General features: G+C 30.8%; 1 protein-coding gene across 8 annotated transcripts in view; it reads left to right on the top strand.

Moving 5' to 3' along the window:
* LOC143256980 (uncharacterized) overlaps window positions 1-23,031 on the top strand; it is a 67,528-nt gene that overhangs the window by 9,905 nt on the left and 34,592 nt on the right. For 6 of the 8 annotated variants that reach the window (XR_013031647.1, XR_013031648.1, XR_013031645.1 and 3 more), the window contains exons 2-10: window positions 12,690-12,915; window positions 13,806-13,859; window positions 14,271-14,383; window positions 14,936-15,003; window positions 18,584-18,750; window positions 19,590-19,988; window positions 21,111-21,293; window positions 21,677-21,784; window positions 22,140-22,256. Coding sequence is in view for 1 of the 8 variants with exons in the window: in XM_076514978.1 (XP_076371093.1) it covers window positions 12,771-12,915; window positions 13,806-13,859; window positions 14,271-14,383; window positions 14,936-15,003; window positions 18,584-18,750; window positions 19,590-19,988; window positions 21,111-21,293; window positions 21,677-21,784; window positions 22,140-22,256 (1,354 nt within the window). In the remaining 7 variants the exon portion in view is untranslated. Of the gene's footprint in view, window positions 1-3,658; window positions 3,807-7,236; window positions 7,361-12,689; window positions 12,916-13,805; window positions 13,860-14,270; window positions 14,384-14,935; window positions 15,004-18,583; window positions 18,751-19,589; window positions 19,989-21,110; window positions 21,294-21,676; window positions 21,785-22,139; window positions 22,257-23,031 lie in introns of those variants that run through there. The other 2 variants (XR_013031649.1, XR_013031650.1) reach the window with 2 other exon arrangements.

Here is a 23,031-nt window from a genome sequence, read left to right as displayed (position 1 = left end):
ACACAAATAGTACTTTCTGGTGCGCGAATAAGGAAATATTGTCTACAGTTTGGAGACTGGCTATCTTAGAGATTTCAGTCGTTTTTACAATAATCAACATACGTTGTATTATGCCATTATCTACAGTTGCCATCAATTGGTTGCACTTTTTTATAACATTATTATTTGGCGGTGTTATGCCATTATGTTTACTGTTCATTAATTTATTGTATTATGTCATTATTTACATCAGCCAGTAATTGGTAGTGTTAAATCAGTAACTACAGTAGCTGGCGATTAGTGTTGCAACCAGTAATTAGTTGTATTTATGAGGTTAATTTTATACTTTAATAACTATTTGATTTTGCTGGTTGATTTATCCACAATTGTCATTGACTGGTAGTGGGAAGTCATTTTTTAAATGGTCAGGTGGGTTAAGGCGCTCGACTCGCAATCTGAAGGTCGTGGGTTCGAATCCCCGTCACACCAAACATGCACGCTCTTTCAACCATGGTGGTGGTATAATGTTACGATCAGTCCCACTATTAGTTAATAAAAGAGTAGCCCAAGAGTTGGCTTTCCCTCTGGTTTTACACTGTTAAATTAGGGACGGTTAGCGCAGACGGCCCTCATGTAGCTTTGCGCGAAATTCAGAAACAAAAACAAACATTTTCTAAACCAGTCAGTCACTTTTAGATAACCATGTATAACTGTATTTTGTTGTTTTGAGTAATGTATTGTAGTGAACCATGACAACTTCTATCAAGTTAAAAGCCAGAACATTAAAATGTTTACCACAAGCTTGTCCAATAAAATGAAATCACGTTTATATTGTTGTAAGTTATATTTTCAATGCTTGAACTTAGGTGTTAGCCAGGGTTATTAGGGTGGGCAACGGCCACTTTCAGTGCGCCCACCCCATAGAGCACCAAACTCGACATTCTAATTAGCAGTTGTTAATTTTACAAGGACAGGGGTTGTCGAATAGAAAGTTTGTACAGGAGACCAATTTGTAGTTGGTTCTCTAAAGGGTCTCTGACGTAAAGATGGAAAAGTTTATAAAAGTGGGTATAAAACACATAGAATGTTCTAAATTTGTTTTCAAGAATTCATTAAATTAGGAGAGTATCGAAAGCAAGTGTAGATTTATAAATACGGGAATCAGTGAAGCATTGAGTCAGTACTGTTTTGTTTTCAGCTGGCTCTACTGTCAATTATTCAGAAAGGATCAGTGAAATATTTGAATCCGTGTGAAATTATACAAGCAATTTTATTTTTACATTAGACAATAAAATTAGCATGATATTTCTCTTTTAATATTATCTGAAAGCTTTGGTTTACAAGTTGCAACAATGTATAAGTGTATAACTGTTTTGTTGTTGTTTTGAGCAATGTATTGTAGTAAACCATGACAACTTCTATAAAGTTAAATGCCAGAACATTAGAATATAGAAATATTAAAAAAAAAAGAGAAAGAAATTAATTTATTACCATCAAGTGGACTGAACTTGGATTTATTTTTAACATCCAATTTAAAAGAACCCATCCAGAGAGAAGGAACAATATTACAACAGTTATTGTTGGAAGTGGGGTTATTTTGGTGAAAATAAAAAAGAACTTCGAATATACTTGTAATTAAAGTTCGTCATTTCTCTACCAATATCAGCCGTTTTTAAATATATAAAGTTCATCTGTTATAAAGACCACACGGTCAAAAGGTGAGATCTATCCTCTACTGAAGATGATGAAATTACTAAATAGGATTAAAAAGAAAAAAACAGTGATAGAAAAGAAAAGAACTAAATATGGAATAAAAAAGGTAAAAGAAAGACAAAAAGAAAGAGCTAAAATATTAGAGCGTGTCAGGAAGTTAAAATAAGAGCAAAAGGTAAGAAATAGCAGTTTGAGAGCAGAGTTAAATGAAAGACACGTACTATTTAAAGAAGTAGTAGCATAATAAGTCAGATTGAAGACAAGATCAATTAAGCTGACAGAGCTGTAGAGAGAGATGATAAAATAACAACACGGAATAAGTATAGGAGACTATATATAAAATTGAAAGAATGTAGTGAGATTCCAATGAAAAATTCAAGAAGTCAAAAGTGAAGTACGAAAAGATATAAATGAAGGAAAGACGGACACCAACAAGATAGAAGATGAGCATTGGTGAAAGAATAAAACTAAATTAGGAAAGTATATTTACATTGAGCTCCAACTAAAAAAATAACTTTCTACAAAATACGTAATAGAAGAAATTACTTGGCATATATCTATTAACGCTATTGCATTGCCACCTGTTACTGAAGAACCTTTCTGGACAACTGCAACTATAACACGGCCAAATCTAATTCTATAATTTAGCTGGCTGATTCAGTATCGGCCAGTCAAAATCCGATGAATTATGATTGGTAATTATCATTGGAGTCACGTCAGACTCGGTATGAAATAATTTCCAAAATGAATAGGAGGAATAGTGAAAAAACTAACAACCCATTTAAAATGCTACCCATCTAAAAGGGCCAGTTTTGACAAAATTAAGTAACTCTCTTAATAATAAATAACTATTTATTATTAGTAGCTAACTTATTCAAAAAGTGTAGTGTCATACCTAAGAAAACGTCCAGAGCAAAGTTCTAGAAAAGGATATAGAAGAAAAAAAGATCTTAGCCGAGCTTGCAAAGAATTTGAAAAAAAAACTGCCCGAATGTTTTAAACGGATGTATTTTATGGATTGATTGGCACATGGGCAGCTTTTAAAAAAATGCCACAACAGACGAGAATATAAAAATTAGGCTGAAACAAAGTAGTTGTACTTTTTTAAAGGATGATCCACAGTTGACGATGGAACTAAAATCTATTACAGCCTCAGATAGTCAACTAAAAACGGTATTTCTAAGCTATAGAATTGACAATTTGAAGAGTAGTTATATATGAACTTCCACTAACAATAGCTTAGAAGACAAATTGCCAGGAATTGCAGAAAAAAGCTTGAAGGAAATAAGAATTCCTCCAAAGGATTAACTGTTAATACACCAAGCCGAACCAGATTAAATGGACAACAAAGGGCTTTTCACAAATTGGGAAACAGGAATCATTGATGATTTAGTTTTAGTGAAGTATTTCTATCTGTTTAGTTATCGCTTATATTAGTTACTTGATCGATCAGCTGTGAAATTGTTAGGTAACTTTATTTTTACATTATTTTAATATAATTGGTGTGATATTTTCGTTGAACTACGGCTTACAACCTACATTAGTGTACAAATTAAGACAGGTTGTTGAAACATTACGGAAGAAATAAACTAATTTATTATCGTTAAGTGAACTAAATTTTATCATGTTTTCATCAAGCTATTAAAAGAGCCCATTTAACAAGGACAGAATTATAATAATATAGTACCCCGCGAGTGTGTTAAAATACAAGCTCAAATTAATCTGTTTATTTAATAATTTTTCACACGGAGTTTACCTACGTGTGAATAGTAAATAAGATCATCTAGTAAATTATAACTTAAATAATGTTGTAAGACTAATTATGATCTAGTTATTTATAGGTTCATTATCCTAGTGAGTACTGAGTAATATATCAGATCGTCTAGTGATTCGTAAATTAAGTTGTTTATAGGTACATCCGGTGTGTAAAGGGTTAAGCTTATACTGTGTCGAGTTAGTGAATAGCTTAGAAAAGAAGACTTAAATTGGTTTATATCGTGTGAACATGATTTTCAAAACGAGACTACTTAACAAGCTTAGCAACCGGAACGTTTTGATAATTGCAAATACCTCAGTCATTTGGTTATTGTACTTACTGCCTACAGAATTCAGTAGTAAGTTGCTGTTCTTTATTTTATCTCTTGCAACGTAGTTGGAGAACCTAGTGCAAAAACTTTATATGCCTATTATGAAACTATTTTAAACAATTATAAGATTGTATTTAAATACGGCATTTGATCGTCGACGGTCTATTCTCAGTCTTAAATGTTTAAAGACAGTAAATTTTAAGGGCAATGTCAGTAACATTCAGTTCAAGGCCTCTACTTGGCGAAATTATGCCCTTTTTTTTCCCACCTTGTGTCTGTAATGCATGAAGTCCTATCCTGGAAAGACAGTGTAACATGATGAAGTTCAGTGATCCATAATAACACCATTAAGTTTTCTTTTGTTGTCGTGATAGAAATGGCATTAACAACTTTAAAACAAAGTATGACAATAGAAAAACCAACCAACAGATATAGTAAGTAAAAATCTAATTGGATGTCCGAGTTCGTTTAAAAAGAGAATGTTAAAATAGCAAGTGACAAACAATTTCAGTAAGACCAGTTTTCCAGTATATTTTCTCTTAACGTGGTGTCTTGGACCATACAGTAGTTGTGGTGAAAAGAACGTGTCATGCGTTTATTCAAGATCTGATGTTAAATGTCAGGTTAATCAAGTAATATGTACAAATATTAAGTAACTAAGCCTCAGAAATACAACAAATGACTTATTTTATTTATATCTGGTAGTTGACGGGTGGCCGGTTTTTCCACCTAAATTTTAGTAAAACTGATGTACATGAAAATTATAATCCTGGATTGCTTTCATAATGAGGACCATCATGGCCAGGTGGTTAAGGCACTCTACTTGTAATCCGAGGGTCGCAGGTTCGAATCCACGTCACACCAAACATGCTCGCCCTTTCATCTGTGGGAGCATTATAATGTGACATTCAATCCCACTATTCGTTAGTAAAAGAGTAGCCCAAGAGTTTGCGATGGGTGATGATAAATAGCTGCCTTCCCTGTAGTCTTACACTGTTAAATTAGGGACGACTAGCGCAAATAGCCCTCGTGCAGCTTTGCGCGAAATTCAACCAAACCTGTCTTGATGAATTAGCAATAGAAACTACTAATTACCGTATACTTTGGCCAGTTTAGTGGAACGAAATAATGTTTTTCATCTCTATACTTTTTATGTAAAAGTTATTGTACTGCTAGTTTGTTTTTATGTTCTAAATTATAGATATATCTGACAGGCTTATAATCATTACAGTTTCGAAAAGTTTTTTTTCTGTTTAAATGTTTTAGCGTGAAGATTAAGTTAATTTTTCCACATAACTCAGATGTTTAAACTACCTGCCGAACAGGTAGTTATAACTTCATTCTTTATCAAAGTATAATGAAAAGAAAGAAGTGTAAAATATGTGTATTAAACATAAAACAATCTATTGACATGTTGACTTGTTGTATTAGTCATGTGAAATCGAAAGCAGAAAATTATAATAACTCTTCAAACTTATAGCCGTAAATTGAAAAACCCTGTGTCAGAAGTTCCTCCACGCTAGCTTCGTAGATGTACGAGTGACGTGAAACTCGTGAAACAAACAGATGATTTGCGTTAACCTAGAGGTCAAAAACTGATCTAATCCAGCGTTTTCTAAACGATTACGGATATACATTAAAACTGTATATATTGTTGTAACTAATTATTATTTTCATTTTCAAAAGATGTATTAAAATGCTTAATTTTGCATTATTGCACTCTTGACTCTACCCAAATCGCTCGCGCGTCCTTGGGAAGTGAGGGTGCGCCTCACACTTTTGGAAACACTGATCTAATTGTGTATTCTTCGCATCATTAAAACTTTTCAGTGGAATTAATTCATTAACTTTTGAACTTTATGTAAAAGTTCTACGTTAGGTGAGAAAAACAAAACTTGTTCATTTTAGTTTTACAGTTGGGTCGAAAATAATGTCGCTTGTTAAAACGTTTGCTGCACATTGTTATTTGTGTAACAAGTGCTAGAATAAAGGGAGGATGAAAGGGGGGGGGAGAACATTGTTCCACCTGTTAAAACCGAACCCAACTATCAAATGCCTTATCGTGATAATTAACTTTTTTTAATACTCTAAAGGTTATCTCGTTAATTTTCTTTTACAACTTGAATGCTACGTGAAAGTAATAAGTGACTTTTCTTATGCGCAGAATTTCGATGCATACTTTGTGTTGGATAAAGCTGTAACAATCACATACGCAGGGATATAAAAACTTTATACTTATATAATTATAGCGTAACTATTTTTCACATTTAACGTTTTCTGTATTGTCTACAGTCTTCAAATGAAGCATTATCGTTAGCAATATAATTTAACAATTAACAGCTATTATGGATGTGGATAGTACACTATTCTATTATAATAAAACATACCTATTTTTGCTAATTTAAGTCTACCTTCCCATGCAATGTTACAGTGTAATTATGATTTGTTAACTTTTCATTGGATGTTTGATGGGTTTTATGTAAACAGCTATGCAATTGTGTAAGTTAGTTCTTGTAAAATTACTTCCAAGTTTAGCAGTATAATATCAATTGTTATAAATTTTCGGGGAGGGGCATGCTGTACATTCTGATTGTACTTTTCACAATGTGTGTTATCTTTTAATCTCGCAAATTAGAACTCCCTCCTGCTTCAAATATTTTGCGTGCGAGTCTGTGTAAGAATATTTAGTAACGTACGAAATATTCATTAGGTGCTACATATAACCCTGATCCTCATTGACTTTGAAACAAATGTTAAAAGAATTACTGCACGCTGAACAAACATCAACAAGTATAAGTTACACACTAAACAAATTTTAGCAAATGGTGACAGATTCTTTGTTTTATTAATTATTTTCTCATTCAGCGTACATTAGGATAAAAGAGATTTGATTGTAACTCCACTATTATGTAGTTTAAAAATAACTAGTTTCACTGGTTTTATCCATATAATAAATATATCACAATAATTGTCTGTGATAAATTACATACTTAGTTATAATATTCTCATAACTAATTAAACTCGTACATAGAACCATTAAGTATCAGTAAATCTGAGTGTTTATTGAACAGTGTTTAATTGCAGGTAAACAATTCTAAATAGTTCGTGATAACGAAAAATCCACTCGAAGTAAAAACTTTTTAAAACCACTGTAATTTTATTGTTAGAATAATATAGGGCTTAATAATGTATAATGTTATATTACGTATTATATTATTAAATTTAATCAGAATTTTACGGTTTCTATCAAGTATCTGATTCATATCAGTTGTTGCACATAAATCATTTTATTGCTGTACACCATTGGAAAATAAAATGAGCTAAGCCTAATAGTATACAACTTACATAATGTAACGTAAAGGAAGATCTTTGTTACGCCGGAAGCTGTTTTTGCCCATGTCGCTTCACTCGACACTCAACAAACTGTGCGGTTGCCATTGGTAAGTTGTGTGAGTTATGCGCCTGTTAACTCTATCCTCTTCGGCGTTATGTTTTATTTTATACGGTTGTGTGGGAGCGTATTCGGCAGCAATAAATGCATCGTGTAGTCAATATGTGGATCTCAGCTCAGTGAACATGAGGTATTTAATAGTTTCCAAACTGTGGAACTAAATGTTCTGAACATTTACCTATAGTATTAATTTCCTTTTATTGACTACACTGTTTTTTAAAGAATTAAAACACACGTTCTTGGGTTATCCACATTGAGTATGTAAACTCTTACAGTATGAACTCGCATTATTCTGAATCTTTTTTTAATCTCCTCTATTTTTTAAACTAGCTTTTACTTTTCTTCCAGCATGTGATTTGTATCAGTGTCATGTCGCTACGGCACGTATGGCAGGAGTTTTAATTTAATAACTCCGACTCGTAATCTGAGGGTCGCCATTTCAGCCGTGGGAGCGTTATTATGTTCCGGTCAATCCTACTATTCGTTGGTAAAAGAGTAGCCAAAGAGTTGGCGCTGGGTGGTGATGACTAGCTGCATTCCCTCTAGTCTTACACTGCTAAATTAGGTTCGGCTAGCGCAGATGGCCCTCGTGTAGCTTTGCGCGAAATTCAAGAACAAACATTGAGTGGTTTTAAGCCGTAATATCATTAAATATGTGTAACTATTTAATTGACTGGATTTAAACTTGAATAGGTTAAATGTTTAAAGGTCAATACAGTAATTTCTACAAGCCATATAAAGTGCACGTTGTGTAATTGTAGGTTGCTTACCCAGAAATAGCTGTCATATATAGCTACTTCAAAAATACGGCAAAGCATAAAAAAGCAAATTTTTATCAACAATATTAAGAGACCATAATAGAGAGAGGATAATACGCGAACAAAACTGAAAGCATGTTAACCAGATATTAGAAAAAAAGTTTGATATGACTTGTGGGATATCGCTCAATTAAATACATAGTTTCAAAAGATTGTTCGTAAAATCATGCTGACAGAAAACTATTTGACAAGCTTGGGTAGTTTTATGCTAATGATATATACGTACATGTTCTGGCACTGACCATATCTATTTTTATCGTTCTTTAAGCTACAAGAACTGAAGTCAGAGTTCTTAAATGTTATTTTATGAAGAGCTATTTTTGTTTTAAAAGACTTATTGGCTGAAACATTTGGTATTTGCTATAGTTGTATCACTTCTGAAATAAAGTGTCAGAAAATGTTGCCCTTCATTGAACGCTAATAACAACAAAAACTTTAAAGAAGTTGCATTTGATTTAGTAACAACTTTTCACGAAGGAACAATATATTAGTTGAAAACAAATGTAGGTTAAATCTCAAAGCATACACAATACTGTACTGTACAGAAAATTAAACAGTCTAATGTATATAAAATTTACTTTAATTCCATATATCACATAGCAAGTTTAATAAATGTAAAATACATTTAAGATATTTTCAGCACCGATACATTAAAATTCATAAGTTTTAATGTTAAAGTGCTTAAATGAAAAAAATATTTTTAAAATTGTTTCATTATCTAAATTTTGTATACAAGTCTCTCGAGCCAGACGTGACATAGCGGTTAATGTGCCACGCTGTAAATAAAAGATCCAAGATTCGAATCACGATATGCCGCTGAATATGCTCTCTTTCATTTGTAACCGTTACATCCTATTCAGCAATTTAATTGAGAGTAGCCGTGTGAGAAATTTGATTTTCTGCTAATGGTTGCCTCTCCTTCTGTCAGGCATTTTGAATTAGGAACAGCTTTGCTTGGACCTTGGAGTTTCAGTGCTCATAGTTGAATTTGTTGCCATGATAAAATCGGGAATTTCAAAGAACTGAAGACAACATTTACAAAGATTTATTCATAATTTTATTTTTAAATTTATGGAGCCGGATTCTTTACTATAGGTCTCTGTAATCTGTTGGCGATAAGTTCGAACAATAAACGGACACCACATAATCCACTTGTTTTAAAACAATCCTATTCATATCAAGTCAAACTCATGTTCCAAATTTCTTTATACTATAGGATATCACAGTTGTTTCTAAAACTAAGTAATTCTCCTTTCTTGTTAAAAGTCCACAGAGACCGTTTCAATTACGTTAGAACGTAATTGACAAGATGGACTATTTTTTCTCTTTGTTTTATTACTGTACAATCTGTGATAAATTAACTTATGTTACCCCGAGGGTTACGAAAGGTGTATTAAGAACTTTAAATAATTGTCTCCTTTTCGTCAAAGTCCACACAGGCGAGTTAAATTACTTCAGAACACACTTTGACAAGATAAATTATTCTCCTTACCTCTGTTAAACTATGAAACTCCTTTAAAATATCACCCATCACAACAAAATTGCTAATCACTCAATCTGCAATTGTTTAATTGTCACCCACTTAAATTGCTTTCTTTTTCCACATTGTTGAAAGCCTATTTATAATTATTCCTATTGAGGCCTAGAGATTCCCAAGGAGCCGGGTTTCGATACCCGTGATGGGCAGAGCACAGATAAGCCATTCAGTAACTTTGTGCTTAATTCCAAACAAATAAATAATGAAGCCTAAAATTTTTAGCTCTTTAGTATTGTTTTCTTTTTGAATTTCGCCCAAAGCTACACGATGGCTATCTGCGCTAGCCATCCCTTTAAGACTAAAGGGAAGGCAGGTAGTCATCACCATCTTCCGCCAACTTTTGGGCTACTCTTTTACCAACGAATAGTGGGATTGACGGTCACATTATAACGCCCCCACAGCTGAAATGGCGAGCATGTTTGGTGCGACTGGGATTCGAACCCGCGCCCCTGAGATGACGAGGTGAACGCCTTAACCCATCTAGCCATGCCGGGCCAGCTCTTTAGCAACAAATGTCGCATACAACGATAAAAGTTTCGAAGTGTGTTCTCAAGACGGCTGATATGGGTACTAAAACTAAATAAAATAAAGATTAAGATGACCTAAGAAGGTCGAAACGTTGTTCTGTACTTTGTTTTAATTAAAGTTTTAATACTCATACCAGATGTCTTGAGAATACATTTTTATTCCAAGTCAGTTTCTCGTCATCACGAAAAGGTGAAGCTTCGAGTAAGATGACGTCAATAATGTTGCTAAAGCTTAGTACGGCAATTAAACTGCATTCACTAGTGAAATTGTCCAGATAGTAACGACACTTCCCACAACTACCGCTTTTAAAAGAGTCAACTTTTAGCACTTTTGGTTTGAAAATTAAATAATCAAAAAAATATTAAATCACTAAATAATTATTCAAACTAAACTGTTGTATATCCATTAATGATCGTAATTAATCCTTGCGCTTACAAATGCGTGAAAATGTCAAGACTGGTAATGTAGCGCTGTCTAATGAGATTATGTTTTGACGAGAAATCTCCTTTTGAAACTTTTTTTTATTTAATGCTTATTGATATCCTAATGCACACTAATATTGTACAGCTAATGCTCTTTATTGCTTGTAAATATTTATTACTTGCTACAATTTATAATGAATGAGTATATGCATTTTGAGCAATGCATTATATGCTCCTGCTTAATAAATACCATCTGTAATAATTTCTAATACGTATCGTACGTGGTAAAACTAGCTTTGTGCCCTAGCGACGTTTAGGTCAAGGACTCGGGTAAACAACCGTATAGTTGAGATTAATGCTAAAAAGAATGTTGCAGGTAACTTTGTAAAAGTAGGTCATAAGTCGGTGTCAATCTTAAATCGGAATATGGAAGAATGCCCTTCTCGAAGGATGTTTGTAGTGAAATTATTAAGATAGAGTAAATATAAGTTTTCAATGTACGTAGTTACTGTGATTTAGTTTGTAGAGCTCCTCAAGTACTAATGTATTGATAACTCCAGCAATTTTGTTATGTCTTATATCTTCTAAAAGCTGTCGTATTAGAGTTATGGTATTTCCTTTTTTATTATATCTAGATTTACATACTTAAGTTGGTATATGAGGGTTGGAAAAACGAAATCTGTTCACATTAATTATGATATAATTTTCTATAGAAAGTTAACGGTGATGACTCTTATCGATAAAGGATATTAATTTTTGCTTTTTCAGTGTTGCCATTCATTTATGTATTAGTTCAATGTAATATTGTATTTTTAAAAATAATAAAATTAAAGGTATGCTAATATTAAACGCATACATTTTGTAACAAGTTCCCTACACGATTTTAAAGAATTAAGCGTACAGTTACAATATCTTTTCCGACACTTAAATAGCCATGAGTGTACTACGTTCATGATGTGAAAAGTGTCATTTCAGAGCAATTCTCTATTTGATTAATGCCAAATGCGTTTGGACATTAAAAAGTCCTGTCCGGTTTTTAAAATGAAAAACTAGTGGCAGTTAGAAATGCTTATTTAAGGTAATATTTACATTTTACCAAAATAATTTCACATACTGATGCAGATTATGTATCGTTTCTTGGGTAAAATATTAAAATTGTACTTTCACTTGTATTCCACTAGCTCGCAAACTTTGCACTATTTAGAATGTTACAATATTAGTGTAAAATAATAAAACTGTGGTAATGTATTGCTATGCAAAATACATTGAAAATATAAAGTGTGTATTTGTGTGTGTGTATTTTATTATAGCAAGGCCATAATTGGGGAATTGATTGATTGTTTGTTTGGTTTGTTTTTTAATTTCGTTCAAAACTACACAAGCCTATCTGCGCTAGCCATCCCTGTAAGACTAGAGGGAAGGCATGTAGTCATCACCACCCATCGCCAGCTCTTGGGCTACTCTTTTACCAACGAATAGTGGGATTGACCGTAATATTATAATGCTCCCACGGCTGCCGTAAATGATACCGTAAATGTGCATGTATTCAACAAACCTTTATGCCAAATTTGGTGATGATCCATCAACAGAGGCGAAGTAGTGGTATAAAAAAACAACTGCAAAATTGAAAATTTGTATATATTTTTCAATGGACCTGATGAACATCCATATCAATTTTAGCGAAGATCCAACTCGCCCTGCGAAGTGTTTACATGGACATACAACGACAATACTATTATATTTCTATAGATGGCAACAGCACATAAGATTTGCATGTGATGTATTTATGACATTTATTTGCACTCTGAGAATAGAGTAAAATAAAATTCTCCGTGACGGGAAATGGAAGCGAAATGTCAAAATCGTTATATCTATTGCAAGCAGGATAAAAATTTCGTTAGGTTGGGGTTGCACATCGCTTAATTTTTTGTTTTTTCAGTATCATATAAGCAAGAGTTCCATTACATTATGATTCAACGATTGTTATTTCGCTATTCTTGCTTCATCTGGTGATATTTCTACACGTATTAATCTATTAGAGTAAGAATTATTACAAAGTTTTAAGAAATAAAAGTGTTATGTAATTTTTTATATGGCTGCCAAATCGTAAAAGTACACATTGTCTTGTAATGAAAAATGCATTATTTATTTCAGGGAGACAACCTTGCTTATGATTATCAATATTCGTCACCTACATCACTAAATAAAACTACTAGCACCACCTCATATCCTGCGATGCTGAGAAAACAAACATCTTGGGGTTGGACGTTGTTGTTTGGAAACCTCGATACCTCTTCTCGACGATATCCTTTGGTTCTTTTGTTTGTCTTGTTACTGTTAATTGGTGCAGGACTTGTTGCAGGAATTTATTTTGCTGTTGGTGAGCATTAAAATCATTTTTTAATTTTAATTTATTACAGCTTTCATTAAGCTTCGGCCCCAGTTTATTAATGAAACAAGTATTTTATATGTAAACTTCTATCGTTGCTTTATCCCTCTTAATACATGTAGAATTCTCAGTATTTGTAGAATATTAAAAATGTTTGTTTGGGAACGTTTCATTTTTATTATTTGAGACTTTTTACAATATTTTTTTTTTCAAACCAGATGAAAATATTCATGTGTTACTATTAATGCATGATTTTATAAACACATCGAATAAGTATCTAATATGACACTTGTGTGAACTAATTCTAGAATGAAGTTGACAAAATTTGAATCCAAAAACCAATAAATTACTTTGTCGTTTTTGTGCACATCACGCCAAAACTTGTTTTAATTTTATGTAATGTATCTAATAAAGGAAGATCTGATGTAATACGTGTTAATATTAGGACATGTCAAAACTTGTCAAGATGTTCAGGATCATTATAGATTAACATATTATCAACAAACTTTAAATGGTACACAGTTTGAAACTAAAACGACTGTTTCCATACCACTGTTTTTAATAGTAGCAAAATAATTAAGATTAAATGCAATAGTTGAAAACTGCTAAAGTAAAGTTGAGAAAATTAGAATTTTTCGTAATATTTCAGACACCTTGAATAAAACATCAACCAGCATGTTTCTTTTATAAATTAATCTTAAATATAAATAATGGTTAATATTGTGGTTGTTCATTATATTTTTTGTTTATATGTGAAAAAGAAATTTAGATTTATTGTGACAGTAATTTGTTTACAAATTTAAATTGTGACTTCTTTTTGTCAAATACTGCTTTAAGGATTCTCTGTTTTTAGTAGACTAACTACTTTTATTATGTCTCAGGTAATACTATCTCATACCAGAAGGAAATAAGCTACAGACTCTTAGAATCAAGATGTAAGTTTTAGTGTACTAAGGTCACTTTATCACTTAGTAACTGCTCTCTGTGCTTTTAGTGCAAGCCATTTAAGTTTACAGAATTAAAAATATGAATTATCTGAAAATCTTTTGACCAGAGCATAAAAAATAATCTTAAAAAAAAGATTTAATGATTCAACTTAAGTGCTATTTTTGTATTATCTTTGTGTTTTTAATCTCATAATAAAATTTAAGGAAAGTTTAGAAGAAATGTCATTTAAGAACTTATTTTATTTGTGGTAAAGATAAACTTGAGAATATGTATGAAAGTGGATAATAATTAATTATATCACAGCTTTAATACTGTAGTTAATACTTCACTGGAAATAAACAATCAAGTTAATAATAAGTCACTAAAAATAACTGATTTTTTTATGTATAATTTGTTAGCTATTAAAACAGTAGATGGAGAGTTTAAGATTACAAACAGAGATTTCAACCCAGAACTAAAAAGAAACTCCAGTCTGTCATATTTAATGTTGGAAAGAGAACTTTTGTATTTTGTGAGTACTCTGTTTTATTTTCATAGTAAGTGTATTTTACATAAAACAAATAGTTGATAGTTTTATTGTCTTGTCAATTACGTCATCCTCAAAGCAGTTTATTTCTTATAATCTTTAACATAAATTTATTAAACATTTCTTAACCATTTTCCTTAGAGTTAAAAATATTACTTGGTGATATTTTGAGAATCAAAGTGATAATGTGTAACTTGTAATCTGACAAGAGAAAGAGGATTTACCTATTTTATTAGTCTCCTCAAAGTGAATTATTATATAAAAATAATATTAGATGTATTTGGACATTTAAAGTAATCAATTAGATTTTGCTGTGAATTTTTTAGCTAAGATAATTACTAGTAATGTTACTTTATATTTATGTAATAACTATTCTAGGTTGCAAAAGATTCTCTGAAAAAGAAAAAGTTAATCATAAAAACTTGTTTATACAACAATGTATCAGTTCTTTTTTAATTGTGTACATACAGTTTATTGTAGAAAACGGTAACTACAGTCAGACATTTATGCTGTATAAATATTTTATTTTTATTTTAGATTGACACACTGTTTAAACAAAGTCCTTTAGCAAATATCTATAATATGACTGTCATTGTCAAATTTAGGTAAGTAGTATCACGTCTGATGTTTTCTGAAAGTTGCATTATTGCTTTAGATGCCAATCTGGAAAAATGTTATAAATGAGATATTGACTACATGTAATCATGTATCAACATATCCCATTTCGATTACTGACAAAATACATGATCATAATATGTTAATACCTGAGCTAACATGGTCCACATCAAGTTATTTAACCACTTTAATTTTTTTTAATGAAGTATTTTTAATGGTTCACATATTTCCCTTACAGAGACTGCAAACAAAGAATGAACAAGGGTCCCTTTGATTCTTTAAGACATCTGTTCCTGTACATTCTACTTCAAAGAAAAATAAAAATCAAGTTCACTCTTTTATTTATAGAAACTAATTGATTCTCCCACCTCTTAACCATGTCAGAGTTGCATTTAAAATTTAGTTATACCACTATAATATAAATGTGTTTTAGTGAAAATAGTATTATCAACTGCATTATAACTTAATGTTATATTATCTAAGCTTTAATCCTTTATTTAAAAATAATTTAAAACGGAAATTAAAACTGCAGGTTTTGCTGTCACATGATCTGCTTGTGGTTACAACTCTAAACTTTATGAGCTACTACATTTGATACTGTGAGAATAGAATAGACTATTGGCATACAAGGCCAAACTGAAGTTCCACCTATCTTTCATTAGCATCTGGAAAATTTCCAAGAACTTGTGATGGGAGTTTTACATTTCAATATATGTAAGCTTCAGGTCAGCAATGCTCGCTTTCAAAGTCAAAGCTGTGTTGCAAGGTTTGAGGTTGAATGACATACTTATTACTAATAAAAATAGGAGATTTTTCACTATTCAACGTAGTCTAAAGAAAGATTTTTCCCAGTGAATGTATTTGTAGTATGAAATAGAAAAAGAGGCTTAGTACATTGTTCTCTTGAAGTGTACCTACTGTTTAGCAAGTGTTTCTTGCCTTATGTGTATTATTTTGCTAAACATTTAATTTTCATTCAGGTTTTACATTTATCAATGCAGCTTCAGTAATATTAACCAGATATGACTGGGAGGTCAGTATAATCAAAATAATAAATATATATAAATGTATGATGTTATGAGATTTATGCTGGACTAAACATTTATGATTTTGTGTTATGATCTGTAATCATTCTTGAACAAAATAAATCATAATTTATAATTATTTCCTAATTTTTTATGGTGTTTATAAGGCCACTAAAATTAGCAGACTCTCATATAGTTAATAGAGAAAAAAAACAAAGTATGAATTTTTTTTCTAGGAACAAATATATGAAATGCATTTAGCAGGTTTTAGATATTTTTGGGACAAAGAATAGTATGTTTGTCATAACATGAAAAATCACTTTGTACTCTGGCTTGTAATGAAACACTTATTTTCTCAAACAAATCTTTTGTAAAAATACTTCCTTAAAAAAAATCGGATATTTTTGTGTACAAAAGACTTGCAATCTTTGCTAAATTTTATCAAATTTTGTGAATGTACACATACTGCATCAAAAGTTATTGTATAAATACTTAACTTGTATGTATCATACCAAGCTTGTCACAAAAGGGTTAAGAAAGCTCTGAAAATGTAGTGTATTGTTACTTTACAATTCTCTTGAAAATATAATCTGATTTTGCACCCCTTGCACAATATAAATTACATACTACATTATTCTGAACTACTTATAACCATACTGAAGTTATGCCAGTGTTATTTCTGTTTTTCCAATCTAGTCACACAGTATTTGTGTATTTCATTAAAAGTAAGTTATTTGACAGTTTATAGATAAAATTGTAGATAAATCTTGTGGTAAGTTCTCTGTTTATAATTAATACCAGTACTATTAATTACCAATACCACACTACAAAGTATACCACATGCAATTACCAATTACAAAGTCAAAATAATTAATTAACTAAAACAATAAGTATTTATCATATACCAAAAAATAATGGAAATCAGTTTCTGTTAATATAAATAAAATCTGCTCTTATTCACTTACTCTATTTAGTAAATAATTATCATGATTATTTATTTCCAGTTAATATTTAACAACTATGGTGTGTTAAAAGTACTGTAAATGTTTATAACATTAGCTGACTGTCTGTCATATTTCTACTGAAAATTAAATGAAAATAAATATTTTATGAAGGTGTATTCTAAAAATTGTAGTTACAATATATCTATAAAGAATGCTTGATTTGACTGGGATTGGAAAGCAAGACTTCCACGTGATATTCTAGTGCTATAAATGCTGTGACATTCAGTTTTGAAATGTAAATAATTCCAACTCCCTAATGTAAACTGTGATGTTATTGTGGTTTTCCTAAGATTGTAAAATCTTTCTGTAAACATGAGTTAATAATTAAAAGTTAAGTCATCACCACTCAGCGTGGATTTGAACTTGAGATTTCTACTCGAGACAAATTACTGAGCCAGTTTGAAAAAAATTACCATCAGAGAGTCGAGAGCTACTGACAAGGCCAACATTACAAACAGAGAGTTATGACTTAATGTTGACATTTAGGACTGACAATAGAAAGTTATTGTTTAAGTATTGTAAAGGTTGTTTGAAAGTGTTGGTTTAATAATTTATTGGCAATTTATGTAACTGATAGTGTTATAGCTATTTATTTATATATAGTACCTTAAACAGCAAGCAAATTTAAGCATAGTAAACATACCTAATGAATGAAAGATCTGTGTTGGAGAAGGAAGTTTTCAAGAAAAGTCTTAACTTTATAAGCTATCATTTAATTCATTGAATTCTAAAATTAATAGACTTTGTAATGAATAAATAATCTTCATTTTCAGGCAATATTTTTATGGTATAAAGTATTATTAACATATCTTTGATTTTGCAAAATGTGGAATTAAATGTATGATACTTCAGTACAGATTAGGCTAATTATAAATTTTCTAAATTAGTTTTTGTTAATGCTCTGAGATATTGAAAATTTATTTAAAAATCATTATGAAACAAAAATAAATAGAAACCCATCTGTGAATTTGTCACCTTTACATACAAAGAACTAATTATGACAGTGTATTTTGTAATCTTTTGTAAAAATGACACTGTTGGTGAATGTATGTTGAATTCAAGTGTTTGTGGTTTTAAATTTAGTGTATTGTAACACAATGTGTGTATGTTATACATTTTTTCAGAAAATATGAGTTTTTAAGACAGTTTTACACTACTGTTCTTTATTAATAAATACAAATAATTTTATTTACTCAGTGGCAATTAGTTTTATTTTGCTGAAAATCAGTACAAATGATGTGACTTCAATTTATTCTATGAGAATAGAAATTACAATGGAGAAGGATGAGTAATTAATGCTAAAAAGTAGTTTGTCACTTGCTTCACTTTCAAATAATTGTATAGATTTGAACTTGGTAAGATAAAGCTTACAAGAAATTTTAGGCTGTAATGTAAATGGTAGATATTTTTATGTAACTTTTTCAAAAATTATGCAGATTTATGTGTATGAAAATGTTGTATGTAAGTTGAATGGAACTTGTTTATAGTTCATTGTCACTGTGAGCAAAATAAATGCTCTGTTCTTTTTATATTCAAATTAGACCAGGAAGTATCATTGTAAATTGTCGTATTTTGTTGAAGACCACACTACATAACATTATCGAGAATGTAGGGCAGGCATTCAGAGAAAGTCTGGAACAGAATAAAGGTTTTTTGATGGGTGGAATGCTCAAATTAGACATGGAATCTGTGATATTTAGGCCTAGTGGTGAGTTAGTAGATGTGTATATCAAATAAGAATTTAATAATTAGCATAGAAAATAACATAATGCTTTTAACTGTTGTATAAACATTTAGATATTAGCATAAAAATGATGTAATAAAGTAAATTCAAGAAGTTTTGTGATTTTATCATTAATATACCATAAAAATTAATTTTAAGATTTGTGAGTGGTACAGATTTGACTGTAACTTAGCACATGAGATTTAAATTAATAGTAATAATTTAATTTGATGAAAAAATATTGTGCATGTATAATATGGTAACTTACCTTAGTGCTACTTTTGTTTCTGCCAAAGGAGTTCCACACTAATGCAAACACTGACTACCATAAATTAATACACTTTAACAGTAAAACGGAACAACATAGCACATGGTATTTTTTAACAAAGTTGAAAAATATATATTTGTAAGCTTACTTGAATTGTAGATATGTATATTTTTGTGAAGTTGCTTTAAAAGTTCCCAAAGGATTATCACTGATAAGAGTTCTAGAACATAATTATTTAAATAATTCATGTCTTCTGCAGTATTTATAATTTTTTTTTTTTTTTTTTTTTAACTGAAGGCAAGTTTACAGAGTGATGATACATTTAACTATCTATTAACATAAATAATCAAATCAATTCAGGAAAACTGTCATGTCTCTATCAATACAAACATCTTGCACTACATGACAAGGATGTTGACTTTCAAAGAGAGGGTCTTCTAGTATAACCCGTTCATTTTTTTTTTAAATGTTATAATGTTAACCCATTTTTTTGGTAAACATGTTATTCTAGATAACTAAAACTTAAAACTATTAAAATAAAAATGTTTTTATCTAGCAACTTGGTCATCATGGGGTCAATGGTCATCTTGTAGCCATGATAATCAATGTGACCAAAGCCTTATAAAGAGAAGGTTACGTAATTGCCTAAGTATTGATGAAAAGAAGGTACTTAATAATGAAGCCTGTCAGTGGCAAGAAGGACTTTCAGTTGAAGAACAAAAATGTGTTTGTTCTGCATTGAATGTTTCAGCAAAGAGAATTCTAGTAAACAAAATCAGCTACTCACTATATCTCAACACTAGTCCAATACCTGCTACATCTATTTTTACCACTGCTACTATCATAGCTGAACCTGTTGGAAAATCTGTGTCTGGCAGAAGTAAAGGAGTCACAACTCAAAATTTTTTGTCATCAACAGTAAATGAATTTCATAAAAATATTAGTATTAATACCCGTAAGTATAATTCATGGAAGTAGTTATATTAAACATTGTTTCTTATGTAGTTTTGAATTCCACTCCAATCTGGTATGTTTGTAGTTTTTAATTCTTATAACAGCTTTTGGCATGTAGACATCTTTTATGCTAAAAAGTATTAATAGTTTTAACATACTTAATCTTACATTGATTATATTTTAAGTCTTATGTTTTATATTAATAAATACTTTTCTGTATAATGGAAGGAAAGATAATACTTTTCTGAGCACCAAAAAAAATAGATATATTTTTTTTTCTAATTGCTAATACTGTCTCTTTTTTTTTTTTTCAGATTGTTTGTTTGTTTGTTTGTTTTGGAATTTCGCACAAAGCTACTTGAGGGCTATCTGTGCTAACCGTCCCTAATTTAGCAGTGTAAGACTAGAGGGGAGGCAGCTAGTCATCACCACCCACCGCCAACTCTTGGGCTACTCTTTTACCAACGAATAGTGGGATTGACCGTCACATTATAACGCCCCACAGCTGGGAGGGCGAGCATGTTTATGATGCGGCACGAACCCGCGACCCTCGGATCATGAGTCACACGCCTTACGCGCTAGGCCATGCCAGGCCCCTTTTTTTCAGATAATTTAGAACTTTGGTTTTATATCACTTAAATGTTATTTACTGAGTTTCTTTTAGGTGAGTAGAATTATCTAGTGTTAGCCAAGTGGGAAGATAATGATAATCAGGTAAAATAATTTAGAGGACCAAATGAAATCACCTGGTGTAAAATTATCTGGTGATAATAACCTGAAACTTTCTTAATGTATACATGATAATGACAGAAAAAATAAGTCAAAACGTTAAAACTTTGTAGTTAGTTTTTGGAAAATCAAATAAAGTTGGAAATGTGATGAGGTGTTAAAAATAGTAACATCAAACTTTGACTCGTATGTTAAATTTGTTCCTTTTTTTTTTTTAACTTTATGGGCTGTTACCAGTTATTTTAAACTTGTGTGTGTTCAAGAGGAATGTTGATTTTATGCTTGGAAAGGTGAGAAAATAAAAGTACTTACATCTTCAACCATTCTGACATTTTTGTAAGTAACAAATTTTAAATTGAACATTAAGTACAATTGAATAATTTATCATTCTTAGGGCGACCATGCCATCAGTGTCATGTTGGAGAAATCTGCCTTCTCAGGCCAGAAGAGTTGATTCCTTACTGTGTTCCTGTTAGAAATACTGGAGATTCCAGAGGTTGTGGAGGATGGTGTAATGGTCCATATGAACTATGTGATAGACTTGATGATATTACCTATCAATGTGTTGATGAAACAGGTGTCTATACAACAATTATGTATTGTGTTTCTCAGTTTTGGCTGAAATATTTTACAGGTTGGAGGTTAGATGATAGAATGGAAAAATAATATTGGTTATCAATATGATTTAACTCTAAAACTTTAGATATTGCTTTAAAATTTTAGAAAAAGGAGAAATGAAGAATGTGTATTACAAAACTGTTAAGAGTGAAGTTACTGTATTGACACAATGGGACATCTAACTGTGGGAAATTATTTTTCTTTGTCTTTTATCACAAAATAAGTTTGCTATTTTTGTTGTTTTGAGTTATTAAAAATATTACAGATGAGTAATTGTAAGTTTCTAACCAAATGGCAATATCAGTCATGAGAATTTATAATGTTTTTCGGTTTCTTCTCTAGAATGCTTGTTAACTGAGTGGAAATGTGGTAATGGATTGTGTATCCCAAAAGAAAGAAGATGTGATGGACATTTCAATTGTTTTGATGACACAGATGAGTTGGATTGTGGTAAGAATTAGTTCCAACCAATACAATTGTACATACTATTATTTGGGATTATTCAATGAAGAATATGATTTCCTTGATGTTCACATATAAGAAAAGAGAAAATATTGACTAAGATATTGAGCTACTTTTAAGGTTATCTGTTACTTGAATACTTGTTTGTAATAACTTTGCATCATAGATTGTCTGACAGAACTTTGTATTTAATTCAAATGTTTGAGAGGGAGAAAATACAGTAGCATGTCTTGTTTGACCTCTTTTAGTTTAGATAAAAACTAATACCAGTATCAATCAAAATATTATTAATATTTATGTAACAATAACTACAGGTAAACTATTTCCATTGGTATCTTTTTAGCTTGCTCTAAAAATGGATTTCACTGTGGAAACAAAACATCCTGTATAGAACTTTCTAAACGATGTGATGGTTATTATGACTGCTGGGATGGAAATGATGAAAGTAACTGTTCCTTAGGTAAGAAATGCATATAAAATCTAAAGAAAGTATGTTTACATTTAATACAAACGAGGAGATTAACTTTTATTATTGGTTAACTGTATTAGAAAATTATGGCAAAAGGATAGAAACAAAATATCTCTCTTGCTTACATGGAGTTAAAAATGAAATGATTCCTTTATAATCCATTTTACAATGAACATCACTTTATTCAAGATGAAACAGTCCCAGTATTTTGAAGTTAAAGAATATATTGCAAGACTCTTCAGACTGATTCATCTGCAATTTAACTTAGACCCAGGATGAATCTGTTAAATTAACCTAACAGTGACAGGTCAAAAAGGCATGTCATTGTATTTGTTGACTTGAATTCAAAATTTTATTGGACTACTATTTTATAAATTTACATCAGCAAGTTTTATATGAAACTGCAGATTATAATTCAAATTTTAGTATTTATGCTATTCAGTTTCTTAACTTATAAATAAATATTTAAAAAATTAAGCCTCGATTTTTGTGTCACATGGTATGTTGAATGCAGTACAGATTCACATTACATGTTTATGATATAAATATACTAATTATATAATTTCATAATACAAATTAGGAATTTGAATTACCAATATTGAAAATCTAGAATATAAAGTAACCTCATATTTTTTTCTGTTTGTTGAAATACGTCTTATATACTGCATCAATCACAGTGGCCTTACTCACGTCTTTCTATTTTTGCAAACAGTCTCTTATATATGCTTACTTCAATATATGACATGTGAATAACTAATCAAAGGCT

Source organism: Tachypleus tridentatus, chromosome 7 (assembly GCF_004210375.1).
Source record: "Tachypleus tridentatus isolate NWPU-2018 chromosome 7, ASM421037v1, whole genome shotgun sequence".
In the NCBI taxonomy this organism is placed as follows: domain Eukaryota; kingdom Metazoa; phylum Arthropoda; class Merostomata; order Xiphosura; family Limulidae; genus Tachypleus; species Tachypleus tridentatus.
The sequence above is the reverse complement of the archived record's forward strand: the minus strand, read 5'-3'. Positions and strand labels throughout refer to the sequence as shown.